The sequence below is a fragment of the Tinamus guttatus genome, unplaced genomic scaffold, assembly GCF_059628265.1.
Source record: "Tinamus guttatus ecotype Peru unplaced genomic scaffold, ASM5962826v1 Tinamus_guttatus_pri_ptg000244l, whole genome shotgun sequence".
Lineage (NCBI taxonomy): Eukaryota > Metazoa > Chordata > Aves > Tinamiformes > Tinamidae > Tinamus > Tinamus guttatus.
In genome coordinates this window covers 1,021,278-1,041,065 of record NW_028288778.1, presented here as the reverse complement: position 1 = coordinate 1,041,065, position 19,788 = coordinate 1,021,278, and the positions used below count along the sequence as shown (strand labels likewise).

The 19,788-nt window shown below is 60.4% G+C and overlaps 4 protein-coding genes across 5 annotated transcripts; 1 reads left to right on the top strand and 3 right to left on the bottom strand.

Annotated features, from left to right (window-relative positions):
- Positions 1-378: 378 nt before the first annotated feature.
- On the bottom strand, positions 379-5,152 carry COG8 (component of oligomeric golgi complex 8). Its single transcript, XM_088526203.1, has 5 exons — positions 4,792-5,152; positions 4,296-4,503; positions 3,404-4,222; positions 3,001-3,169; positions 379-539 (listed from the first exon to the last, which is right to left on the bottom strand). The coding sequence occupies exons 1-5, from the start codon at positions 5,106-5,108 to the stop codon at positions 382-384; spliced, it is 1,671 nt and encodes a 556-aa protein (XP_088382329.1). The 5' UTR covers positions 5,109-5,152; the 3' UTR covers positions 379-381.
- Positions 5,153-5,261: 109 nt separating this feature from the next.
- Positions 5,262-6,588, top strand: NIP7 (nucleolar pre-rRNA processing protein NIP7). Its single transcript, XM_088526271.1, has 5 exons — positions 5,262-5,353; positions 5,858-5,944; positions 6,022-6,160; positions 6,235-6,375; positions 6,465-6,588. The coding sequence occupies exons 1-5, from the start codon at positions 5,298-5,300 to the stop codon at positions 6,582-6,584; spliced, it is 543 nt and encodes a 180-aa protein (XP_088382397.1). The 5' UTR covers positions 5,262-5,297; the 3' UTR covers positions 6,585-6,588.
- Positions 6,589-7,327: 739 nt separating this feature from the next.
- TMED6 (transmembrane p24 trafficking protein 6) lies at positions 7,328-9,242 on the bottom strand. Its single transcript, XM_088526270.1, has 4 exons — positions 9,042-9,242; positions 8,132-8,258; positions 7,721-7,872; positions 7,328-7,552 (listed from the first exon to the last, which is right to left on the bottom strand). Exons 1-4 carry the CDS (start codon positions 9,240-9,242, stop codon positions 7,328-7,330), a joined length of 705 nt encoding a protein of 234 aa, XP_088382396.1.
- A 1,754-nt stretch (positions 9,243-10,996) lies between these two features.
- Positions 10,997-17,832, bottom strand: TERF2 (telomeric repeat binding factor 2). Of its 2 annotated transcripts, none has more exons than XM_088526201.1 (10): positions 17,679-17,832; positions 17,438-17,533; positions 16,922-17,052; positions 16,288-16,374; positions 15,556-15,702; positions 14,867-15,165; positions 14,040-14,426; positions 12,926-13,011; positions 12,206-12,258; positions 10,997-11,248 (listed from the first exon to the last, which is right to left on the bottom strand). In XM_088526201.1, exons 1-10 carry the CDS (start codon positions 17,821-17,823, stop codon positions 11,090-11,092), a joined length of 1,590 nt encoding a protein of 529 aa, XP_088382327.1. In that variant the 5' UTR covers positions 17,824-17,832; the 3' UTR covers positions 10,997-11,089. The 2 variants fall into 2 exon arrangements, with proteins under 2 accessions (XP_088382327.1, XP_088382328.1); XM_088526202.1 differs by having other exon boundaries at positions 14,040-14,270.
- Between the last annotated feature and the right edge of the window lie 1,956 nt (positions 17,833-19,788).

The following is a 19,788-nucleotide window of genomic DNA, read 5'->3' as shown; positions in this document are numbered from 1 at the left end:
AGGTTTCTTTGGAGTTAAAAATAGACCGTTTCCCCCCTGCTCCAAGCCCGGCTCCTGCTCCAGAGTGGCTCTGGGCTCCCCATTCCCAGGTGCAGGGTGATTTGGGGAGCGGAGCGGTGGGTGCTGAGCCCCTTCCCAGCCTGGCTGTGCCCTCCTGCACCGGCACTAACGCAGCGTGGGGCAGGGGGGCTGGCGTGCAGGAAGGGCCAGAGCCGGCTCCCCAGACACTCTCTATTGCCCACAGCGGAGCTGGGGTCAGGCTCCCGGCTGCCGCTCGGCTCCCTCCTTGTCCCTGTGAGCACCTGTGTCCACTCGGCGCCGCGTCCTGGCGGGCTGTGTCCGGCCGCTCCGGTGCCGGCGAGGCCGGGGCGCGCGGGGTTGTCACTCGAGCAGCTCCATCCAATGCACGTTGGCGAAGGTGCGGCTGTCCATGCGGTCGATGAAGAGGACGCCGTCCAGGTGGTCCATCTCGTGCTGGATGATGCGGGCGGTCCAGCCCGTCGCCTCCCAGCTCACCGGCTCCCCCATCTCGTCCACACCTGCGACGGGAGCAGCCGCTGGCACAGGGCTGCGCACAGGCACCCGCGCTGCTGTCCCTGTGTGTCCTGCGCCGGGGGAGGGAGGGCTGGAGACGGGAATGGGGGGGAACAGAGAACCCCCTTCCCAGGGCTGGGCTGGGTGCAGATGGGGTGTTTTTGGGAGGGGGGACAGTATTATGCAGAATCCAGGGCTGGGAGGGGACAATTTGAAGGCAGGGATGGGGACAAGGAGGGGACACTGTAAGGATTTGGGGGGAGGGGGAAAGGGGTTGGGCACCAGGGCTGCGAGGGGACCCTGTGCCAGGGCAGGTGCCGAATGTCACAGGAACACTGGGGGCACAGGGCGGCATCCAGGCGGGTTGAAGATCTCCAGGGAAGGAGCCTCCACAGCCTCTCTGGGCAGCCTGTGCCAGGGCTTTGGCACCCTCACAGGGAAGTTCTTCCTCACATGGAGCCATTAGAACTTCCTGGGTTTCAAGTTGCATGCATTACTCCTTGGCCTGTCATTGGCCACCACCAAGAAGAGTTTGGCCACATCCTCCCCTCAGGTATTTGTGTGTGTTGATCAGGTCTTCTCCAGGCTGAACAGGCCCCGCTCGCTCAATCCGTCCTCATCCGGCCGATGAGCCAGTCCCTTAATCATCTATGCGGGCCCCTCTCCTGGGTTCCCGGGTTTGGGAAGGGAAGCTTTGGTGGTGGTGGGGGGTGCTGATCACTTAAGGGAGGGGGTTCCTAATTTGGGGGGGGGAGTCCTCATGGCGGGAGAGAGGGTGGTCCCAGGTTTTGGGGGTTGGTTCCCCGGTGCCGGTTCGCTCCCTACCGGACACGTGCACGGCCCAGTGCCGCGGGACGCAGGCGGAGAAGCCGTGGAGGCTGCCGCAGCCCTCGGGCGCGCTCACGAGGCGCGCGTCGAGCACGCGCATGCGCGGGTTGACGAGCACGCGCAGCGGGAAGGGCTCGAGGCGGCGCGCGCGGCGCAGCGCGGGCGGGTACCCGCGGAGCCGCGCGGGCGGCAGCGCGGCCGCGAACACGCGCAGCGGCACCCCGAGCTGCGGCGCGCTCAGGCCCACCCACGGCCCGCGCCGCAGCGCGGCCGCCAGCGCCGCCGCCAGCGCGCGCAGCTCCGCGCCGCCCAGCGCCTCGGCCGGCACGGCGGCGGCGGCGGCGCGCAGCACCGGCGCGCCCGCCTGGCACGGCGCCGCGTAGGGCGGCCGCGCCGGGCCCAGCACGCGCCGCTTCAGCGCCTGCCAGTAGGAGCGCTCCCGCGCGCCCCACTCCGCCGCGCCGCCGCAGCCCCGCCGCGGCGCCGCCAGCCGCAGCCCCGCCGCCACGGGCGCCGCCATCGCTGCCGCCACCAAGGGCGCCGCCATCGCGGAGCGCTACGGCGGCCGCGAGGCGCCCGCGCGCACGGCACCACGGGACGGCGCCGCGGCGGCCCCTGGCGGAGGCCGCTGGCGCCAGCGCAGAGAGCGCGGGTTGTGCGTGCGAGTGTGGGTGTTGTGAGGGTGTTGTGGGGGTGTTGGGAATGTATGTAGTAGGTGTGCGTCTGTATGGTGTGTGTCTGTGCGTGTGCATGCTGTGTAGATGTTGTGTGCGTGTGTATGAAGTACGTGTGCGTCTGTATGATGTGTGTGCGCGTGCGCACGTGGTGTAGCTGTTGTGTGTGTAGTGTAGGTGTTGGCTGTGTGTATGGTATGGGGATGTTGCGTGTGTTGTGCATGCCTGTGTTGTTAGTGTGTGTGCATGTGTCTTGTGTGGATGCGCGCGCTGTGTGTGCCTGTACGCTGTGCGGGTGTTGCACTGTGCGTGCACTCCTGGGTTCTACGTGGGACAGCAGCGGGGGGGAGCAGGGGCACACACGGATGTGCCGAACGGTGGTGAAACGGCCCCAACCAGCCCGAGGGCAGAGCGGCCCCGCGCCACTGCGGCCCCAGCGACACGGCTGCAGGTCCCAGCAGGATTGGGGTGCACTGCAGCCCATGCAGGCACAGAGCAGATTTATTACAGAGCGTGGCCCCTTCCCGATGGAAGGAGCCAACAGAGCCGCCAGCACAGAGGGAAGGGGCCCCGTTCCCGATTGCCACGGAGCCCGGTGCGCAGCAGCCCCCCCAGGTCCCGGAGCGGGGCCAGCGTTAGCTGGTGGCCACAGGCTCCGCAGGGCTCTCCTGCCCCTCTGCGTCCTCCTGCTGCGGCGGTGGTGCCGGTGGGGACACGGGCACTGGCGAGGGGCTCTCCTGCGGCGGCTCCGCGCCCGGCGCCGGGTCGGCCTCTGGCGCTGGCAGGACGGCGGCCAGCGGCTCCCGGAGCGCCGCGACGTCGACGCAGCCCAGGCGGCAGAAGCGCTGCAGCTGCGTGGCCGGGACGCCTGCGGGACGGAGCACGGAGCGGTCGCGGCTCTGCCGGGAGCCGCAGCAGGAGCGCGCGCCCGGGGCCCATCCAGCCCTCTGGCACGAGCACTTACCCAGCGCCTGCGCGATCTGGGCCGGCGGGAAGAGCAGCTGGAGGCAGCGGTTGAGGTAGGGGAGCAGATCATCCAGGAACACGGTGCAGAACTGCACAAAGAGCTCCTGCTCGCGCCCGCTGAAGGCGGCCTCCTCCGCACGGTGAAAGGCCAGGATGATTTTGGTCACCTGGGGCGAGAAGACAACAGCATTAATTCCTCATCCCTGGCAGGGACAAGACGGAACCCACGGCTTGCAGAGCCCTGCGTGTCTCGGAAAGCGGCTGCTCCATGGTGCCAAGCTCCCCGCTCAGCCCTCCGGAGCAGTTGGACACTCTGTGCCAGGACACCCTCCTGCTCCATGTGGTCATGGCAAAGGCAGCAGCTCCATGAAGCGAAGCCCCGCTCTGCCCTGGGGCCTCACCTGGCCGAGCGCATCCTCCAGGCAGGCGGTGACGTCCTGGGCCAGGGCCACGGGGCAGCAGAGCCGCAGGTCGTTGAAGGCGACGAGGAGGTTGTTGAGGAAGCAGGCGAGGGGCGGGAAGTCCAGCAGCACCATGGGCGGCTGCAGGGAGCCCGGCTGCGCCGCGGGCACCGCCGCCGCGACGCTGCTGCCCAGCACGGCCGGGGCGGAGATGAGCGTATAGGAATTCATCTCCTCCTGGAATTTCTCCACGGCCTCCTCGACCGCCTTCCGGAAAGCGCCGAGAGCGACGCGCTGGAAGATGGGGGCCAGCTGCCCGCGGAAGTCAGCGCCCACCCTGCTGAAGGAGAGGCCAAAGTACATGCACTGCCCCAGCAGCGAGTCGAGGCGGCCGCCCACGCCGCGCTGCAGGTCGCCCTCCAGCACCCGCAGGAACTCGGAGACCTTCTGCAGCACCCAGCCGTGGAAGATGGCGCCCTCGTGGAGGGGCTGCTCGTCGGCGGGCAGCAGCGGCTCCTCGTCGGAGAAGATGGCGCGGTACTGCGTGACGATGTCGAAGAGGTGCACGCGGCAGGCCTCGATGGTCTTGGTGATGTGGAAATAGGGGTCCTCGTCCGGGATGGAGGCCTGGATGGAGCGCAGCCAGGCGTCCCGCGCCTGCAGGAACTTGATGCGCAGCTCGGCCTCCGTGAAGACGTCCATGCGCCGCAGGTAGCCGATGACCCGCAGGCAGGCCGGCAGCTGGATGTTGGAGCGCAGCTGCTGGATGAGCTGGCTCAGCATGAGCTGGCTGGACTGGCGGACCTCATCCACGATGCCCTGGGGACAGGGACAGAGCCTGAGCCGGAGGCATCGCACAGCGGCTGCGGGGCCGGGCCGGCGCGCGGCGCACCTGGATCACGGGGATGCTGCGGTGCTTCCTCTCCAGCCGGCGCACGTAGGCCGCGAGCTCCAGCGCCTCCTCGTAGTAGCCGTTGCGGACACAGGTGTCCATGAGCTGCGGGATCTCCAGGATCTCCAGGATCTCCGTGTGCCGGTTCAGCGTCAGGCTGTTCATGCGCCGGCTGCAGGCGATTTCCTCGGCATCGCGCATGAAGTTCCTGCAGCGGGATCGGCACCGGGATCAGCACCGGCAGCTCCCGCGGCCGCTCCAGGCTGAGGGAGCCACTCCGGCCCCGGGGACCCCCTGCCCGCACCAGCCTCTCCGCACTCCCATCCCCATCTCTGGCTCCATCCCGGCTCCCTCCCAGCCTCCGTCTCTTCCCACCCCCGTCCCAGCGCCAGCCCTGCCCGCTCCCGGCCGCGGCCTCTCCCCGCACCCTCAGGGCTCCGTCCCGTGGCCCGGGTTGGCCCCGCCGCCGCGCCCGGTGTCCCCGGCCCCCGCGCACCGACAGGCCTCCTGCAGCGCGGGCAGGCGGGCCAGGAGGCTGCCGAGGCGGCGCTCGATGCCGCCGAAGCCGCGGCCGGCGCGGCCGGTGCACTCGGCGGAGCGGATGAAGGCCCGGTAGTGCTCGAAGGCCAAGCGGCGCGTCTGCTCGCCCACCCGCGCGCGCTCCGCCGCCAGCCGCGCCGGCTCGCGGCCCAGCGCCGCCAGCCCCAGCGCCGCCAGCTCCGACAGGTAGGCGGGGAGCTCCGCGCCGCCGGGCGCCGCCGCGCCGCCCAGCAGCCACGCCAGCAGGCTGGCCTCCTCCGCCGCCGCCGCCATGGCGCCGCTCCGCCCGCCGCCCCGCGACTCGCTGGTTCCCGCTGACGTGCGCCGGGGCCGCTCTGCCCCGCGACTCGCTGGTTCCCGCTGACGTGCACCAGGGGCCGCTCTGCCTCGCCGCCGCGCCACTCGGTGGTGCGCGCGGCGGTACTTCCACTTCCGGGCGCGGCCCCGCGTGGGCACGGGGCGATGCGGCCGCTCACGGAGGCGGAGACGCGCGCGGTGTTCGAGAAGCTCCGGAGATAGTGCGAGAGCGGGACGGAACGGGGGATAGTGCGGGAGGGGGACGGAACGGGAGCGGGACGGAACGGGGGATAGTGCGGGAGGGGGACGGAACGGGAGCGGGAGATAGTGCTGGAGCGGGGCGCAATGGAACGGGAGCGGGGGGATAGTGACGGAGCGGGAAGTTGGGAAGGACCGGACGGGGGGTAGGGAGGTTGTGAGGGACCAGGACCGGACCGGGAGGTTGGGAGGAACCGGACCGGGGGGCGGGAGGGAGCAGAGCCAGGAGATTGGAAGGAACCGGGGCTGGACCAGGGGGTGGGAGGACCTCGGGCCAGCCAAGGCGATCCCGGCGTGGAGGAAGCAGGTCGGGGAGGTCCAGGCAGGCCAGGGGGCAGCGGGGGGTGGCTGGGACAGGGACAACTGCTGGCAGGGGCACGGGAGGCTCTGGAGGGCACCGGGGGGCTCAGGGACCCCGAGGGGCCCAGCCCCACCGGGGGGCACAGGCGCTCACGGCCTCCCCGCAGCATCGGCGAAAACATCCAGCTGCTCGTGGACCGGCCCGACGGCACCTACTGCTTCCGCCTGCACCGCGACCGCATCTACTACGTGAGGTGAGCGGGGCCGGGCCGGGCGGCCGCGGGCCGGAGCCCCCCGTGCCGCCACCGCGGCCCTGACCGTGTCCCCGCAGCGAGAAGCTGCTCAAGGCGGCCGCCAGCGTCCCCCGGCAGAGCCTCGTGGCGCTGGGCACCTGCTTCGGCAAGTTCACCAAGACGCAGAAGTTCCGCCTCAACGTCACGGCCCTCGACTTCCTGGCGCCCTACGCCAAGGTGGGAGGTGATGGCAGCAGCGGCAGCCCCGGCCCCCGCCCTGGCACCGCTCACGGCGCCGCGTCTCTCCGCAGTACAAGGTGTGGGTGAAGCCGGGCTCCGAGCAGTCCTTCCTCTACGGCAACCACGTGCTGAAGTCGGGCCTGGGCCGCATCACGGAGAACACGGCGCAGTACCAGGGCGTCGTGGTCTACTCCATGGCCGACGTCCCCCTGGTGAGCGGCGGGCGCTGGCGGGCTGCGGCAGCCGGGGCGCCGCTGCGGCCGAGCTCCCTCCGTCCCTGCCCGCTCTCCTCCCCGCGCAGGGCTTCGGCGTGGCGGCCAAGTCCACGCAGGACTGCAGGAAGGTGGACCCCATGGCCATCGTGGTGTTCCACCAGGCCGACGTGGGCGAGTACGTGCGCAGCGAGGACACCCTCACCTAGGGCAGCGCCGGCGCCGCGGCAGCGCCGTGCGGGCCGCAGGGAGCCCGGCCCCAGGGGGACAGGGGAGGCAGCGGCGCTGCCCCCGCGTGGGGCCTGGCCCTGCGAGCGCTCCCCACCGCGGCAGCTCCGGGGCTGTGTTTGCATGAAACCTTTTCCCTTTTGTAAACTGCGTTTTGTCGTTTTTGTCTCGTGCGGGTGGGAGAAGGGTCAGTCCTCACCCACCCCAGGTTTCCCCTTTGGGGGAATCACGCTCCACATTCACCTCCCGCCACTCAGTGTTGGATGGCGACACACACAGAGGGGGAATCCACAGGGAAAAGGCAGCGTGCCCGATTAATCAGATGGGCTCGCAGGGAGGCAGCAGCCCCTGTGCTCCGCTATCTCTGCAGGAGGAAGGGGACAGGCAGCTTCCCAGAGGAAAGGACGGGCGGCCCTCAGCTCGACAGGGCTGCAGCCAACACGCTGCTTCTGCCAGGGCTAGGGGGTTCTGAGAGAAAAGGGACCTCAGGACTCAGGCCTTGAAGAGCAGCAGCGACGTAACAAACAGCTCCCAGTGCTCACAAAGTTACCGCAATCACTCCAAACTTTTTTTTTTCCTTGGAATGGTGCCCATAGAGGCAGGGCCAGGGCTGCACACAGCAGCCCGAGGAGCTCTGCATGACAGCGCTGCCTCCTGGCCCAGGCCTGCTCCAAGGCCGCGGGAGCAGCTCCCGGCGCGAGGGCCACGCGGTGCCGGGGCACCCCTAGCACCGGGGCCGGCTGGCGGACGGCGCCGCGAAGAGGCGCTTGAGGAAGTAGAGCTGCAGCGCGCCGGAGAGGAGGATGATGCAGCTCTGGGCCAGCGACCAGCAGTTGATGTAGTGCTGGTTGGCCTCGAGCAGGAAGGAGTCGGCCCCTTTCCTCATGCGGAGGAAGTTGTAGAAGCGCCACATGTGGAAGATGCGGTTGTGCAGCCTGCGCATGCTGACCTGCGGCCCGGGCCACAGCGGGTGACACCCCGAGCTGCACGCGAGCACCAAAGCCCCCAAGGACCCTGCTCCAGGCTGGAGCTGCCCTCCCAACCCTTGCTGTTGTCCTCAGCCCAAGCCCAGCTGCATGTCCTGTTGCAGAGCCACCGTGGTAGAGGTGACGCTTACCTCAATGGCATCCAGGGTGTCGTTGAGCTGTTTCCTGTCTTGGAGCTGCTCCTGCTCCGTGTCGAGGCCCTGGTAGTACACACCGAAGTTGAGATAAACCTGCATGGCGCCAAAGCGGTTGTGCTGGTTGTCCAGGCAGAGCCGGTAAAAACCTGCAGAGAGAAGCGGGGCTTTTAGTCCCGAGTGAAACAGCAGCCGATGGGCAGAACCCGGCTCCCCACCGTGCTCTTATCCCGGCCCTGAGGGACGAGGACACGAGCGCGTGGCCAGGTTGGTACTTCAGGACGTTTTGGCCAAGTTGCGGCTCAGAGGCGACACTAGCCGGGGATTTTGCCGCCCTCAGGCTACAGTCATCACCAGAGATCACTGCCCACAGCTCTCCCAGGGCCGCGGGAGCAGCGTAGCAGGGACCTGTCTCCTGGGTTGGGAAGTTGATCTGTCCTCGGACGTGCTGAGAAGAACCGAGGCGGGAGCCGCTGGGGCCGCTCACGGTGGCCAGGACATTCCGGCTGCTCGTCACCCCCGACGCGCGCTGCACCTGGAGGAGGGAGACGCCGGGAAGTGGGGGCTCCGCTCCCCCCTGCGGAGCCCGTCCCGCGCGGCTGCCGCGTCGGAGCCGGCGGGACCGCCCTGCGGAAAGGCCGAGGGGGAACCCGCGCTCCTGCGTGAACGGGAGGTGAAAGGGGACAAGCAAATACGGCTGCATCCAGGAGACCTTCCATGCTCCTTCCCCTCGCAGTGAGGGGGAGCGGAGGCCGCTGTAATTCCTGCTGCCCCACCGCAGTGCAGAGACCCCACACACTCATCACGCCCTGCGAGCCCCCATGGGGGCCACGGGCCGATGTCTGGAGCTCTCAGCACCTCCGGCTCCCCCTGGTCACGCAGGCGTGTGAGCACGTGGTAGCCAAGGCCAGGCTCGCTGGCATTGGCCATTTACAGTCTGAAACCAGCTATTTTAACTAAAAATAGGATCAACCGAGGTTGAAGGTTGCCCGGAGAACGTGTACCCTGAGAGCAGCCCCTGTGTCACCTCAGAAATTCCCTGCTCCACCAGAGGAGATTCCTCCAAGAGGAGCCACCGCCACCCCGGCCTACAGACAGCCGGCCTGGAATTTGGCTGGCATTTGGATTTCACCCCACAGGGTTTTCACACACAGCCGAGCGCTGGCTGCACGAGCGGGCAGAGCCAGGACCGCCCGCCAAGGACGTGTCCCCGCTCCGAGGTGGCGGCCGGCACCGAATCAGCCCCCGGGGCGGCTGCGCAGCCAGCGCACCCCGACCCAACGCGGACGGGCAGGGGGGCAGCGTCCCCAGCGCTCACCTCGTAGTTGAAGAAGAAGCTGCCGCTCTGGTGCGCGAACTGCCAGAAGCACTCGACGGTGCCCGCGGACACCACCACGGCGAAGTCGTAGCGGTCGGCGCCACGGAAGAGGGGCTCGTCGCCATCCCCGGCCAGCGGCTCCGTGCGGGGGCAGCGCGCGGGGCTCAGCAGCCCCAGCGCCAGCAGCCCCCACAGCCACATGCTGCCCTGCGCCTCGGGGACCCGCGGTGGCCGCGGGTAATCATTAACCGCGCTGCGCTCGGGGCGGCGCCTCAAGGTGATGCCCGCCCGCTCCGTCCTCCTTGGAGCTCGCCGAGGGTTGTGCCAGGGGGCTGCTGCCCTGGTGCCGCTCACCAGGCTCCCGGCTGCTCCTCTGGGTCCAGCCCCGCGCTGCAGGGTGGCGTTGGGGCATGTTGGGCACGGAGGCAGAGCAGCTCCGGGGCCCACACGCAGCCCCAGAGCAGGACCCACGCATCCCCCTCGCTGCCACACTCGCACACAGTGGCTGTACCCTCCTTGGGCAGGGGGATCGGGCTCTGCCCCTCACAGCGCTGGGTTTTTCCTTCCACATGGACACAGGGGACAGGCGCTTCCTCACACTGGCACTTACTGACCCGCTTTGAGCTCACAAAAAGCTGGATCCTAGAACAGGGAGCCCAGAATGGGACTCCACAAGCCCCAGCCCTTGCCCTGAGGCTACTGCAGGCAGAGGGGGAGGGCAGCAAGCAGGGGACGGGGACACTCATTGCAGCAGCTGCTGCTGCTGAAGGACACAGAGGCACCAGGTGTTTCAGAAGGGACTTCTACCCACCCTGGCTCTGAGGGAACCAGCAGCAGCCCGGCCCAAGGCAGCATTCCTGCAGCTGCACCAGAGCTGGGGTTTCACAGCGAGGCAACCCCGCTGAGGGAGGAGCAGACGGAGCTCAGGGAGTCCCCGAGCCGGCCCTGCGGTGCCTGTGCCCCTTTAGCCACGAGCACAAGGGCACCTGGCCCTCCTTCAGCCCAATGTGTGCCAGTCACGGGACAGCAGGCCCAGCGAGGGCGGCCCTGCCTCCCTGCAGCCCACCTGGAAGCAGAGGCCGCTGTCACCACGTTCCAGGCCCCGGCCCGGCTCCGGAATCGAGTGCGGAGTCCCATGTCTCCAAGGTGACCCATGCCCAGGGCACCCAGTGCCCCAACACCCTCAGTCCCAGCTGGGACACACAAGGCTGCACTACAACTGCACCTGGCGTGAGAACAACTTTATTTCACAGAGTATTGTTCAGACAAGGACTCCGACATCGGCGCCAGGAGGCGAGAACCACCGTGTCCTCGGCGTACGCTTAGGGCGAGCGTGCCAGAGGAAGGAGCTAGACAGCTGAAATCCCTTTAAAACAATCAAAATCATTAACTCTGAAACTTCTAATAGGGGAACAATCAATACCTAATGCTGAAACAAAAAATAAGCATTTCAAGAACCTTTAGGGAAGGACAGGAGAGAGGAAATTCCCAATTGCAAACTCCACATTTACAAAGCAGAGGGAAATGTAAAAAAAAAACAAGAACAAAAATCACCTTTCCTAAATCTCTTCTTTCCACAGGATTTCTGGAACTACCTTCTGCCTCTCCCCAGAGAGAGGGAGTGCGGACAAAAAAAGAAAAAAAAAAAAACCACAATCACAGTTTAAGACAAATTAAAACATGTAATAATAGCCATTTTTGACAGCATCCGAGCAGAGAAAACTGTCATTTCAGCAGCCCACGAGGTTGAAATCCATTCTGCAAAGGCTGCGGGTGGAAGAGAGTCTCACTCCAGGCTATGTCTGAGTAGGTGCCAGGCAGGCTGAACAATTTCTGCCAACTGCAGGTGTAAACTTGGCAGCTGCAGGTAGGAAGACAGGGTGTCTTATTCCTGTCAAACACAGGTCCCATCTGCTGCAGCGTTCCCTAGTACCAAGTTGTCCCGTAGCCACCACTCAAGAAGAGGGCTGGCACCTCACTGCTGTTATTGCTCTGGTCCATCTTGCAAAGGAAAAGTTTCTGCTTTGAAGGTCCTTTGGCTTCCACCTTTAGAGGATTCCCAGCTTCTTCATGGTCCGCCAGCGATCCTTGATCATCACTGATGTGCGGTTCTGGAAGGGGTATTTCTGGCAAATGGACTTCCATCTGCCTTCCCCAAACTTCTTCACTCCTTCTTTGATCCACTCACTCTCCTGTACTGTCCATTTCTGCAAAAGAGCAGGTGAGCAACGTTGTGATCCACAGTTTCAGGAGGGAGCTGCACCTGGCTGAGACACTGCACTAGCCCCTCTGCTCCCTGCTGGATTTTCTATCTTTTACTCTACAATCTGTTCTAGTAACACGGAGAAAAGGCAGAGATTCAAAGGCATACACAGCCTTCAGTGTCACAAATAGGGACAACACTAAGCTTCAAGGACTGCAGTTTGGGAAGAATTCTGATTCCCAACACACAGTGCTGGCTGCCTGGGAGAGGAGCTGCCCCTTGATGCAGGGACAGTCACCAGGGCCACCAGGCGCTTGCTGCCCACGTCCTGCAGAGCAGCACACAGGCAGAGCAGCAGAGAATCTGCAAGTTCAGCTCTACAGCCCCTCTGGACTTTTTTATTGACACTATACAGGAAGAATTGAAGGCAGTGATTCACGGAACAAAGTGCTACATTGTGCACAGCAGCACAAAAGTCGTTATTTACCCAAAACCAAGGGAAAGAGTTGCTAAAAGCACCTGACTAGGAGCTCTTGGATGGTGACAGCTGCCATGTGCACATCTCACACAGACAAGAGCCTCTCCAGGGCTTGGGGAACACAGCAGGTCTCGTTCCAAACCACGTCCACAAAGGAGAAGGACTTTCCTCAAGTACTAATGCCGGGCATGTGGGTGGCAGATGGTTTTAGCCAAATACCAAAGTGCCCTGGGTCTGGCAAAGAAACTCGAGCCTGCTCTGTGAGTACGAGCAGCTGCACGACTCGGATCAAGCCCCGATACAGCGAGCACTCGCCTCAGTAGATATCGCTCTTCACCATCAGCTTGTGCAGCCCGGGTGAACTGGCGCTTTGGGACAGTCCCCGCACAGCCCAGCTCACACCAGCTGACAGCCCTGACAGCTCTGCTGCCGGCCAGGTTCTAATGGGGGCTGTACAGAAAGGCTGTAGGAGCTCCACATTACCTGCTTCTTGGAACCGAAGACCGAGGAGTTGTGGCTGTTCGTCTCGAGCGACACTGAAAAACAAATCAAGTGGTTTACGGGAGGCACACAGACCTCCTGGACACCCTGCCCTTGGCTCCAGCGCAGGAGTCAGCAGCTGGTTACAACAAAGAGAGCCCGAGAGCAACAATGAAGCCGTACCCCTTTATCCCCCCTTTTCTGCAGCTACAGCACTCACAGCCTTCCTGTTTCAAGGCATTAATTGCCTTGCCATTAACTGACCCCAAAGGGATCAATTTTGTTTTTAAGTAGCTAGTATGTTGAGAATGGGGCATCCCTCCAGAAAGCAGCTACACTGTACTTTAAAGCTGGAATTAGGATGTTCCAGGGCCTCACCCACTACTTTTCACCAGCAGTGCCAACTAAGCTGTGTTTCTAGCTGCAAAAGGAATTGGACAAGAAACTTGGTCTGTTTGAAAAGGTAAACTTAACCTTTACTTCACAGCAGTAAAAGTGGGAATTGGGAAAGCTGCAGTTCTTATAATTACATCCAGAAGTTAAGGATAATTATTCTGAAATTTGAGCAGAAGTTCTGGTATGCATTTCAGATTAGAGGTACGACTGTTTTCTTAGGCTTTCAGTGTTTCTAGTTTCGAAATGCAGCCACGGGGAAGGCAGGAAGCCACCCGTGAACCAGGCAAGGTTATCAGCTACCACCTGCCAGAGGGATTCTCTTCTCACCTGCATCTGCAAACAGGTCATCCTCCTCACTCCAAACATCTTTTCCTTGTTCAGCAAATGAGCTGTTCCACCTTGCTTTGGAGAGCCTGAAAGCAAGCAAACACAGAAGGCAGCTGTGAGCTGGGCAAAGATTTGTCCTAGGTAACTAACCAGTAACCCGAAGGGCTCCCAGGAGAACCTGCTGCTCTCTGCCCAGCACGTGGAAGCTGCTGGACCACGCGGATCGCAGTGGACGGGCACGACAGCGTGTGGCACAGGAGCAGGGCAGCCTGTCCAGCCCTGGAGCAGTAGCTACACCTGCCACCTCCTGCATTCCTGCGAGCCTTAAGAGTCCCGAATGGGATGCAGTTGTATTTTGTGATCGGTATTTACAGAGACATATCTTGATTAACTACATAATGAAAAAGTTACAGCAAACAAAAACAGCTAGACTCCCCTGGCAAGAACTTAACAGCTCAGCACAGAAGTCCTGAGCACTCTCAAGAAGCATTTAATTCTTGTCTTGTCACTACCAACACTACTGCAGTCAACTGAGCTACGGAGGCATCTCACTGAGACCAAGTGGCAGCACTCAAAGCCCTGGGAGATGAAATTAGATGTTTTAAAAATACTGTAAAAGTTTTCCCTGTGGCTACTATATAGGATATAACCAAAATCACTTATGGTTACAGCAGAATAACTGCTCTCTGTTCTCATTTGTGAAGTTGCACATTTTAGCTCCTCTTTCTTGCACATAAAGAAGACATCAGCAGAGATGCACGATCAGTTAAAGCTTCTGGAAAGATATCTATCACCAACAACCATCAACCTGCAGAAAAACTCCCGTTACCTGTGATACGCCCACTGGAATCACCTTCCAATATCAATCAAGTCTGACTCAGTACAAGTTGAAGCAGGATCATTTTCTCTGCTCCATTACTGTCTACCAAACAGTAACTACTCAGCCAACAGGCCATTTACCTCACCCAGTTGCACCCACGCTAGTGGGCAAAGATGGTCAATATTCTCATCATGAATTAAAGACAAAACGTTTTTGTTGTTCACTCTACAAACACCAGCTCTGTCAAAACATCGAGCGTAGATTAGAATATACCAGAAGAGATGGGCTTCATACTTGAGATTTTTAGTAGACGCAGGCCGGTCAGGTGACTTCTGAGCAGGTCTGGAAGCAGAAGATACAACTGGCTCCTGAGATGAGTCTGGGCTCTCACTCAACTCGCTGCACTGGCTGTCCTGCTCCATGACCAGTTTGCTTATGGTCAACAAGCGTTTGCCCTTGTGGGCTATTTCAGGAGGCTCTGAGATCTCAGAATCTTGATTCTCCACTTCTTTCCGTCTCTTGGTTCTGTGGGATACAGAAGGAGATAGTTGCTTGGGGAAAGAAATGTCTGTTTCATCCAGTTTGGTGAAGAGTGCATCAGAATCCTGGGAGTCCGACAGGATCTTGAAGGCTTCTCTCAGAACAGAAATCCCATATGTGGTTACGGATCCAGAGGGCTGCCTACAAAATAAACAGAACTAAGAAGCTTGTAGAGACTTCACCAAGGCAGCTCCACTTCCCTGAAATCGGGGGCTTCCCCTTTGCTGGGACCATCAGCAATTCACCCTGACCCTAGGGTGAAAGATCTAGGGAGGACTTCCCTCCTCCTAAAACAGGGCAGGGCATCTCTTGGCCAGCACCCTGGCAAGCAGCTCCACTGAAGATGCCAGTGCCACCTGCTAGAGAATGGCCAGGCATCCCCCTGGGATTTGACCAACGGGCTGAACAGCCACAGACTGGCAAAAATCTGCATCTTGTCAAAGGAAAAAAACCCTTGCTGGGCAGACCTGCTTGGGTGAGCATTCAGGGAAACGGAGTTGCCTGGACAGAGCAAACCACCCCTCAAAAGAAAACTGCTGCCAAATGTCATCTGTAGCACAGGGCCAGATTTCTCTGCCCACCTTTCCGAGTTCTTGGAGGACACTTCCACAGGTGCTGGAGCTGCTGCTGCTGGCTCTTTAGCTATTTCCATAGGCTCTTGAGACTCTTCCACGATATTAGCTGCTACTTCTATACGCTCAGAAGTTACTGCTTGGTTCTCTGCTCCTTCTGCAGACGTGGGAGCTCCTGCCACATCCTGTGCTCTTTCTGCAGGCTTGGGGGCACCTGCTGGGTCCAGCAGCCCATTTGCAGACTCGGGAGCTGCTGCAGGACATTTTGGTTCTTCAGCACATTCTGAATTTAAAGCTTTTTTCATCATCTTGGACAGAGAAAAAGCATGTAACCATTATAAAAATGATCCCATGTAATGCAGTTTAATTTTATCACATTCTAAAGATCTCTTAAGCAGTTACTTGAAAACGAATTGATTTTAGGTAAAGTTAGTGACTATCAATTAAAATTTGTAACATAATTAGGTTGAGGAAATATTCAAAGGCTTGACTGAATTCCAAGTACTGTGGAGTTAGCCCCTTGTTAAGAGGTGTCAAATTCTGAAACACATTAATCAAAGTCACATTAAAGCCAAACTACTGTCCTGCACCACCTCCTGGAAAGCCAGGCCTGCATCTCATGCCATTTTTCTCCTGCCCCAGAAGCAGGAAGGAGCAGGCGCAAGATGACAAGCCAGGTCACCAGGGCAGACACGCACCGTTAGCAGCAACGGCTCCGAATCATCCACATACATCTCCACAAACTGGAACATGTTGTGCTGAAAATCCTTGTAGGAGAAGTTTGTGATCACTGGATGAGCCAAATTCCTCTCTCGGATAATACTGAGAAACTCTGTCCTCATTTTCTGGGCAAGAAATAAGAATATCCAAATAAACACAAGAGACACAAACAAGTTCAGGACCTGGGATATGGACCAAGATTAGGCTTTTCCTGCTCCACACTCTCCAAGCTCAAGTCTCACTGATATAAGCCTGGGAAAGGGCCAGAGGAGCAGGAGATCCATCTTGTTTCAGTGGCTCTAACATTTGGGTTGCGGTGCCCAAGATACTGCACCGCCTACAGCTATAAAAAAGGGAAACTATGTGCTTTGCAGAACCAGCCCTTCCTTACAGGTCACGCTCCACGCTGAGCTTCAGTTTGGCTTGAGCCCCAAGGTTGGTGTTTTGTCCGAAGGACCCATGAAGCTCAGTGAAGGTAGACAAGTCAGAGAAAGGGATTTCTAAAGTGATTGTCAACATGAAATTTCAACACTAAGTGGCCAAGGGTTCTTCTTTCAATGATGATTCATTACACTTTCACCACCCTGATCCTTCCTCCCCTTTTTCAGATATCCATAAGAGGCAGGGGACACATTTAGAACAACTCAGACGTGCCCTCCATAAGCGGCAGCCCGTTCTGAGAGCGTCGCCTCTGGTTCAGTCACGCTCACCTGGCTTATGGGAGTCTTCCCCACGTGTCTCCTGATGATTTTTGAAGCTTTCTCAAACTCTCCATTTTTGATGCACACTATAACAGCCTACAGAAGACAAAGAACAGCAATTTCTTTGCTGTGCATCTGTAATCAACCCACTGCTATGATTTATCATGGAATGTGATTTCTTTTTGTCATTTAAACAAAACTATTCTAAGACAAAAGCATGGCATTTATTTAAAAATACCCATAGAAACACACATAAAATACATTGTGCTTTCTGGTTTCAATTCACCTCTGGCAGTGCCAGGCTCAAGTAGGTCTGTATTTTCAAAGCAGCATATTCCCTAAATAATAACAAAAGCAAGATAATAAAGCTACAAAACAAGATAACAAAAGACAGGTTAAAAAATATATAAAAAACAGTGCACAGGGTCTATGGACACACCTAATCAGCCTATATGTGAATTTAAGAATACTGGTGACAACATCTTTTGTTTCAGTAAACTCTAAAATGCAACGTGTAAATAATTTTCAAGAAATCCCATTACAGAGCAATTTTGACCACTGTGCATATGCTGGAGCATAGCTCAGATTAAAAATGCTAATGTTTTCAGCATATTCATGTTAAATAAATAAAACAGATCCTTACAGCTTCTTTCACCAATTTCTGGATAGATTCCATTGTCTTTTCATCCACGGAGAATTCTTTCTGGATAAGCTCCAGGATACCAATCGCTGACTCGAGAGGGGTCAGTTCTGACTCTTTATCAAAGGTGCAGTCTACAACGATAATTCACGCACACTGTTCACACACAGATGCCTTGAGGAGAACTTACTGAAAGTTGCTTCATTTGCTCAGTTTGACAGCACATTCCAGAGCAACGAAAGGGAAAATGAGAGGGGATGCTGCGTGCCTGAAGGAGAAGGCACCAGAATGCAGCAGCTCTGTTGCAAGCAGGGAAAGCTATGAAACCCCCCACAGGGGGGTTCTGACGGGCAGCAGCACCTGAGGAGCTGCAAGGCTGAGCAGGGCCATGGGGCTGGTGGTAATGGGGACCAGGCCGGCTCTGCAGCTCGGGTCGGGAACAGCTGGGGCCACCGCTCCGGGCCAAGGGCAAAGACCTTCCTCGAGCCCCACGTCGCCCCGTCCCGCGCGGGCACCCACCGAGGTTCTCGCCCTCCTCGATGCGCGACAGGAACTGCATGACGCGCAGCAGCTTCGCCACCGCCGGCTCCTTCTCGAGCGGCCGCACGAGCAGCGCTGCGGGGCGAGAGGCGAGTCAGGCCCGCGAGCTCCACCCGGGTCCCGTTCCCTCCGCCCCGTGGGGCCTCCTGCCCGCTCCCCCTCCCCCCGCCGCCGCAGGCCTCGCTCCCGGCGCCCCCCGGCCCCGGTGCCCGCCGCTCACCCTGCATGACGTCGCGGAGCTGGCGGAAGTCGCGGTTGCGCCCGGCGCGGTAGGCCGCCACGGCCTGGTGGAAGTAGAACTGCAGCACGCAGCGGTTCACGGACTCCTCGCGGGTGCCGCCGCCGCCGCCTCCCCGAGGCGCCATGGCCGCCACCGCCGCCCGCCGAGGAGCAACCCGCACCCGCCGCCCCACCATCCCGCCCGGAAGTGACGCAGGGCAACCGAGCCGCTTTTATGACCCCCGCAGGTGCCTACGACGACCGGCATGCACCGCGCGGGCTGGGCGGTGACTACAACTCCCAGCATGCTCATGCTCCCGGCGTGCCCCGCGGCGCCGCTCCCGCCGCCGCCCCCTGGCGGCCGCGGCCCGGGTGTGCCGCAAAAGGCCAGTTCTCGCCCAAAAGGGGAATTCTCGCGCAAAAGGGGAGTCCTCGTCCAAAATGCGAGTCCTCGCCCAAAACGTGGAAGCCGGGGGGCCGCGGAGCCGGTCCTCGGGGAGCCGCCTTGGCCAGGGCGGCCCTTTCCAGCACGCGGGGCAGCGGCAGTGCCCGTGAGGCCCATCCGCCTGACAGGCCACGTTGGCGGCACCTCTCGGAGCTATTTCTGTGGTGGAAAAGCACATGGGAATTCCTGCAGCGTGCAGTCCTCCAGGAGCCTCTCTTCCCTCCGCTACTCGCTGCGGAGAAGGAAGCGCACGCGTGGAGCAACGTGCCGGGTGGGGAGCAGGAAAGGCGGGAGCGGGTTTTACCGGCCAACGAGGCAGATAGGAGCAGTGGACACGAGTGGGGTCACTCGCCCCTGGGCTCTGCGACCTGGCTGCCGGAGCACATGGCACTGCGAGGTGCTCGGAAGGACGCTCAGAAACACCATCCGGTGCCGCTGCCCGGGCCAAAGCGACACGGTGACGCTTTGGCACGTACAACACCCACGAGCTGGGCAGCAGCGATGGCTTTGCCCTGTTGTTTTGCTCCTGTGAATCTAAGAAGGAAAGCGGAATGATGGAAGCGGCCGGGCCCAGAAGTGGCCGGGCCCAGGACCCAAGCGGCGTCGCTGTCCTGTCTCGCTGGCTCCCTGCCCAGTGTCACCGGCGGTTCCCTTTCAGGAAAAGCCCTGCTGCTCCGCGCGCCAAAGGAAACACGGGGCAGGAAGGCACGCGCTGCCGTCCCCTTTGTGCTTTGTTGTCTTAACGTGCTGATTTACAGGGTTTGATGAAGCGATTGCAGATGAAAGGAAACACTCCAGGGAGCAAGATCCGCCTGTCGCGGGGGTCTCGCGTCCGTCCTGCTCTGTGAGTGATGGTGGAAAACAAAACAGGGAAATCAGCAGGGCCATGGTGGTCACCACGCGCTCCGTGGAGCACCGGCCGCATGCGCGATGCCGCACGAGCCAGCGGACAACGGTGCCAGCCCGTGCGTTGGCTCTCCGGGCACGCGCTGGTTTCTGAGTGCCGCTGGCGCCTGGCGGTGGTGATGGACAGCGACGGATTCCCGTTCCTCAGTAAATACGGGACTTGTGTTTACGTGATCGTTATTTATACTGCTCAAGTGCCTAGAAGGCTTAGTCCTGGGTGTCATGTATGAGTGCCAAACAGATACAGCTCCATGTAGACCCCAAGCTCACAAGGGCTGCAGACAGCTACAGAAGAAGAGGCGCCAGCACAACAGCTGCCAAATGTTGTAACCCTATGGAAAAGGGAAGAGCTGCGGAGGATGGTGAGGTTGCTTTGCCGTTTATGGAGAGAGCCTCCAGGCGTGAAAGCTGCAGAGAAAGCATGGAGGCGCTTGTTTGAAAAATAACTAAATTATAAAAACTGATACTCTGAACCAGCCTCTGAAGATGAGTATTTGATATTGGAGACAGAACAGAGGAGCCATCGTGTGATGAAGGCTCTGGGGAAGGACAGATTTTTATGACCTTGTGGCTGGGGCCAGCAGGGGTGCACAGAGATGCGCAGCCTGCCCAAAGCAAGGGGGAAAGCATCTTTACAGCAGCACTCGTGTGAACAAATGCATGAGCGTGCTCGCCAAGCCCAGGCAGGAGGATGTTCTGGCAACAGTGGTGCAAGATGATGAAATCCCACCTTAGAGTTTTGCACTACAAAGCCTGACAA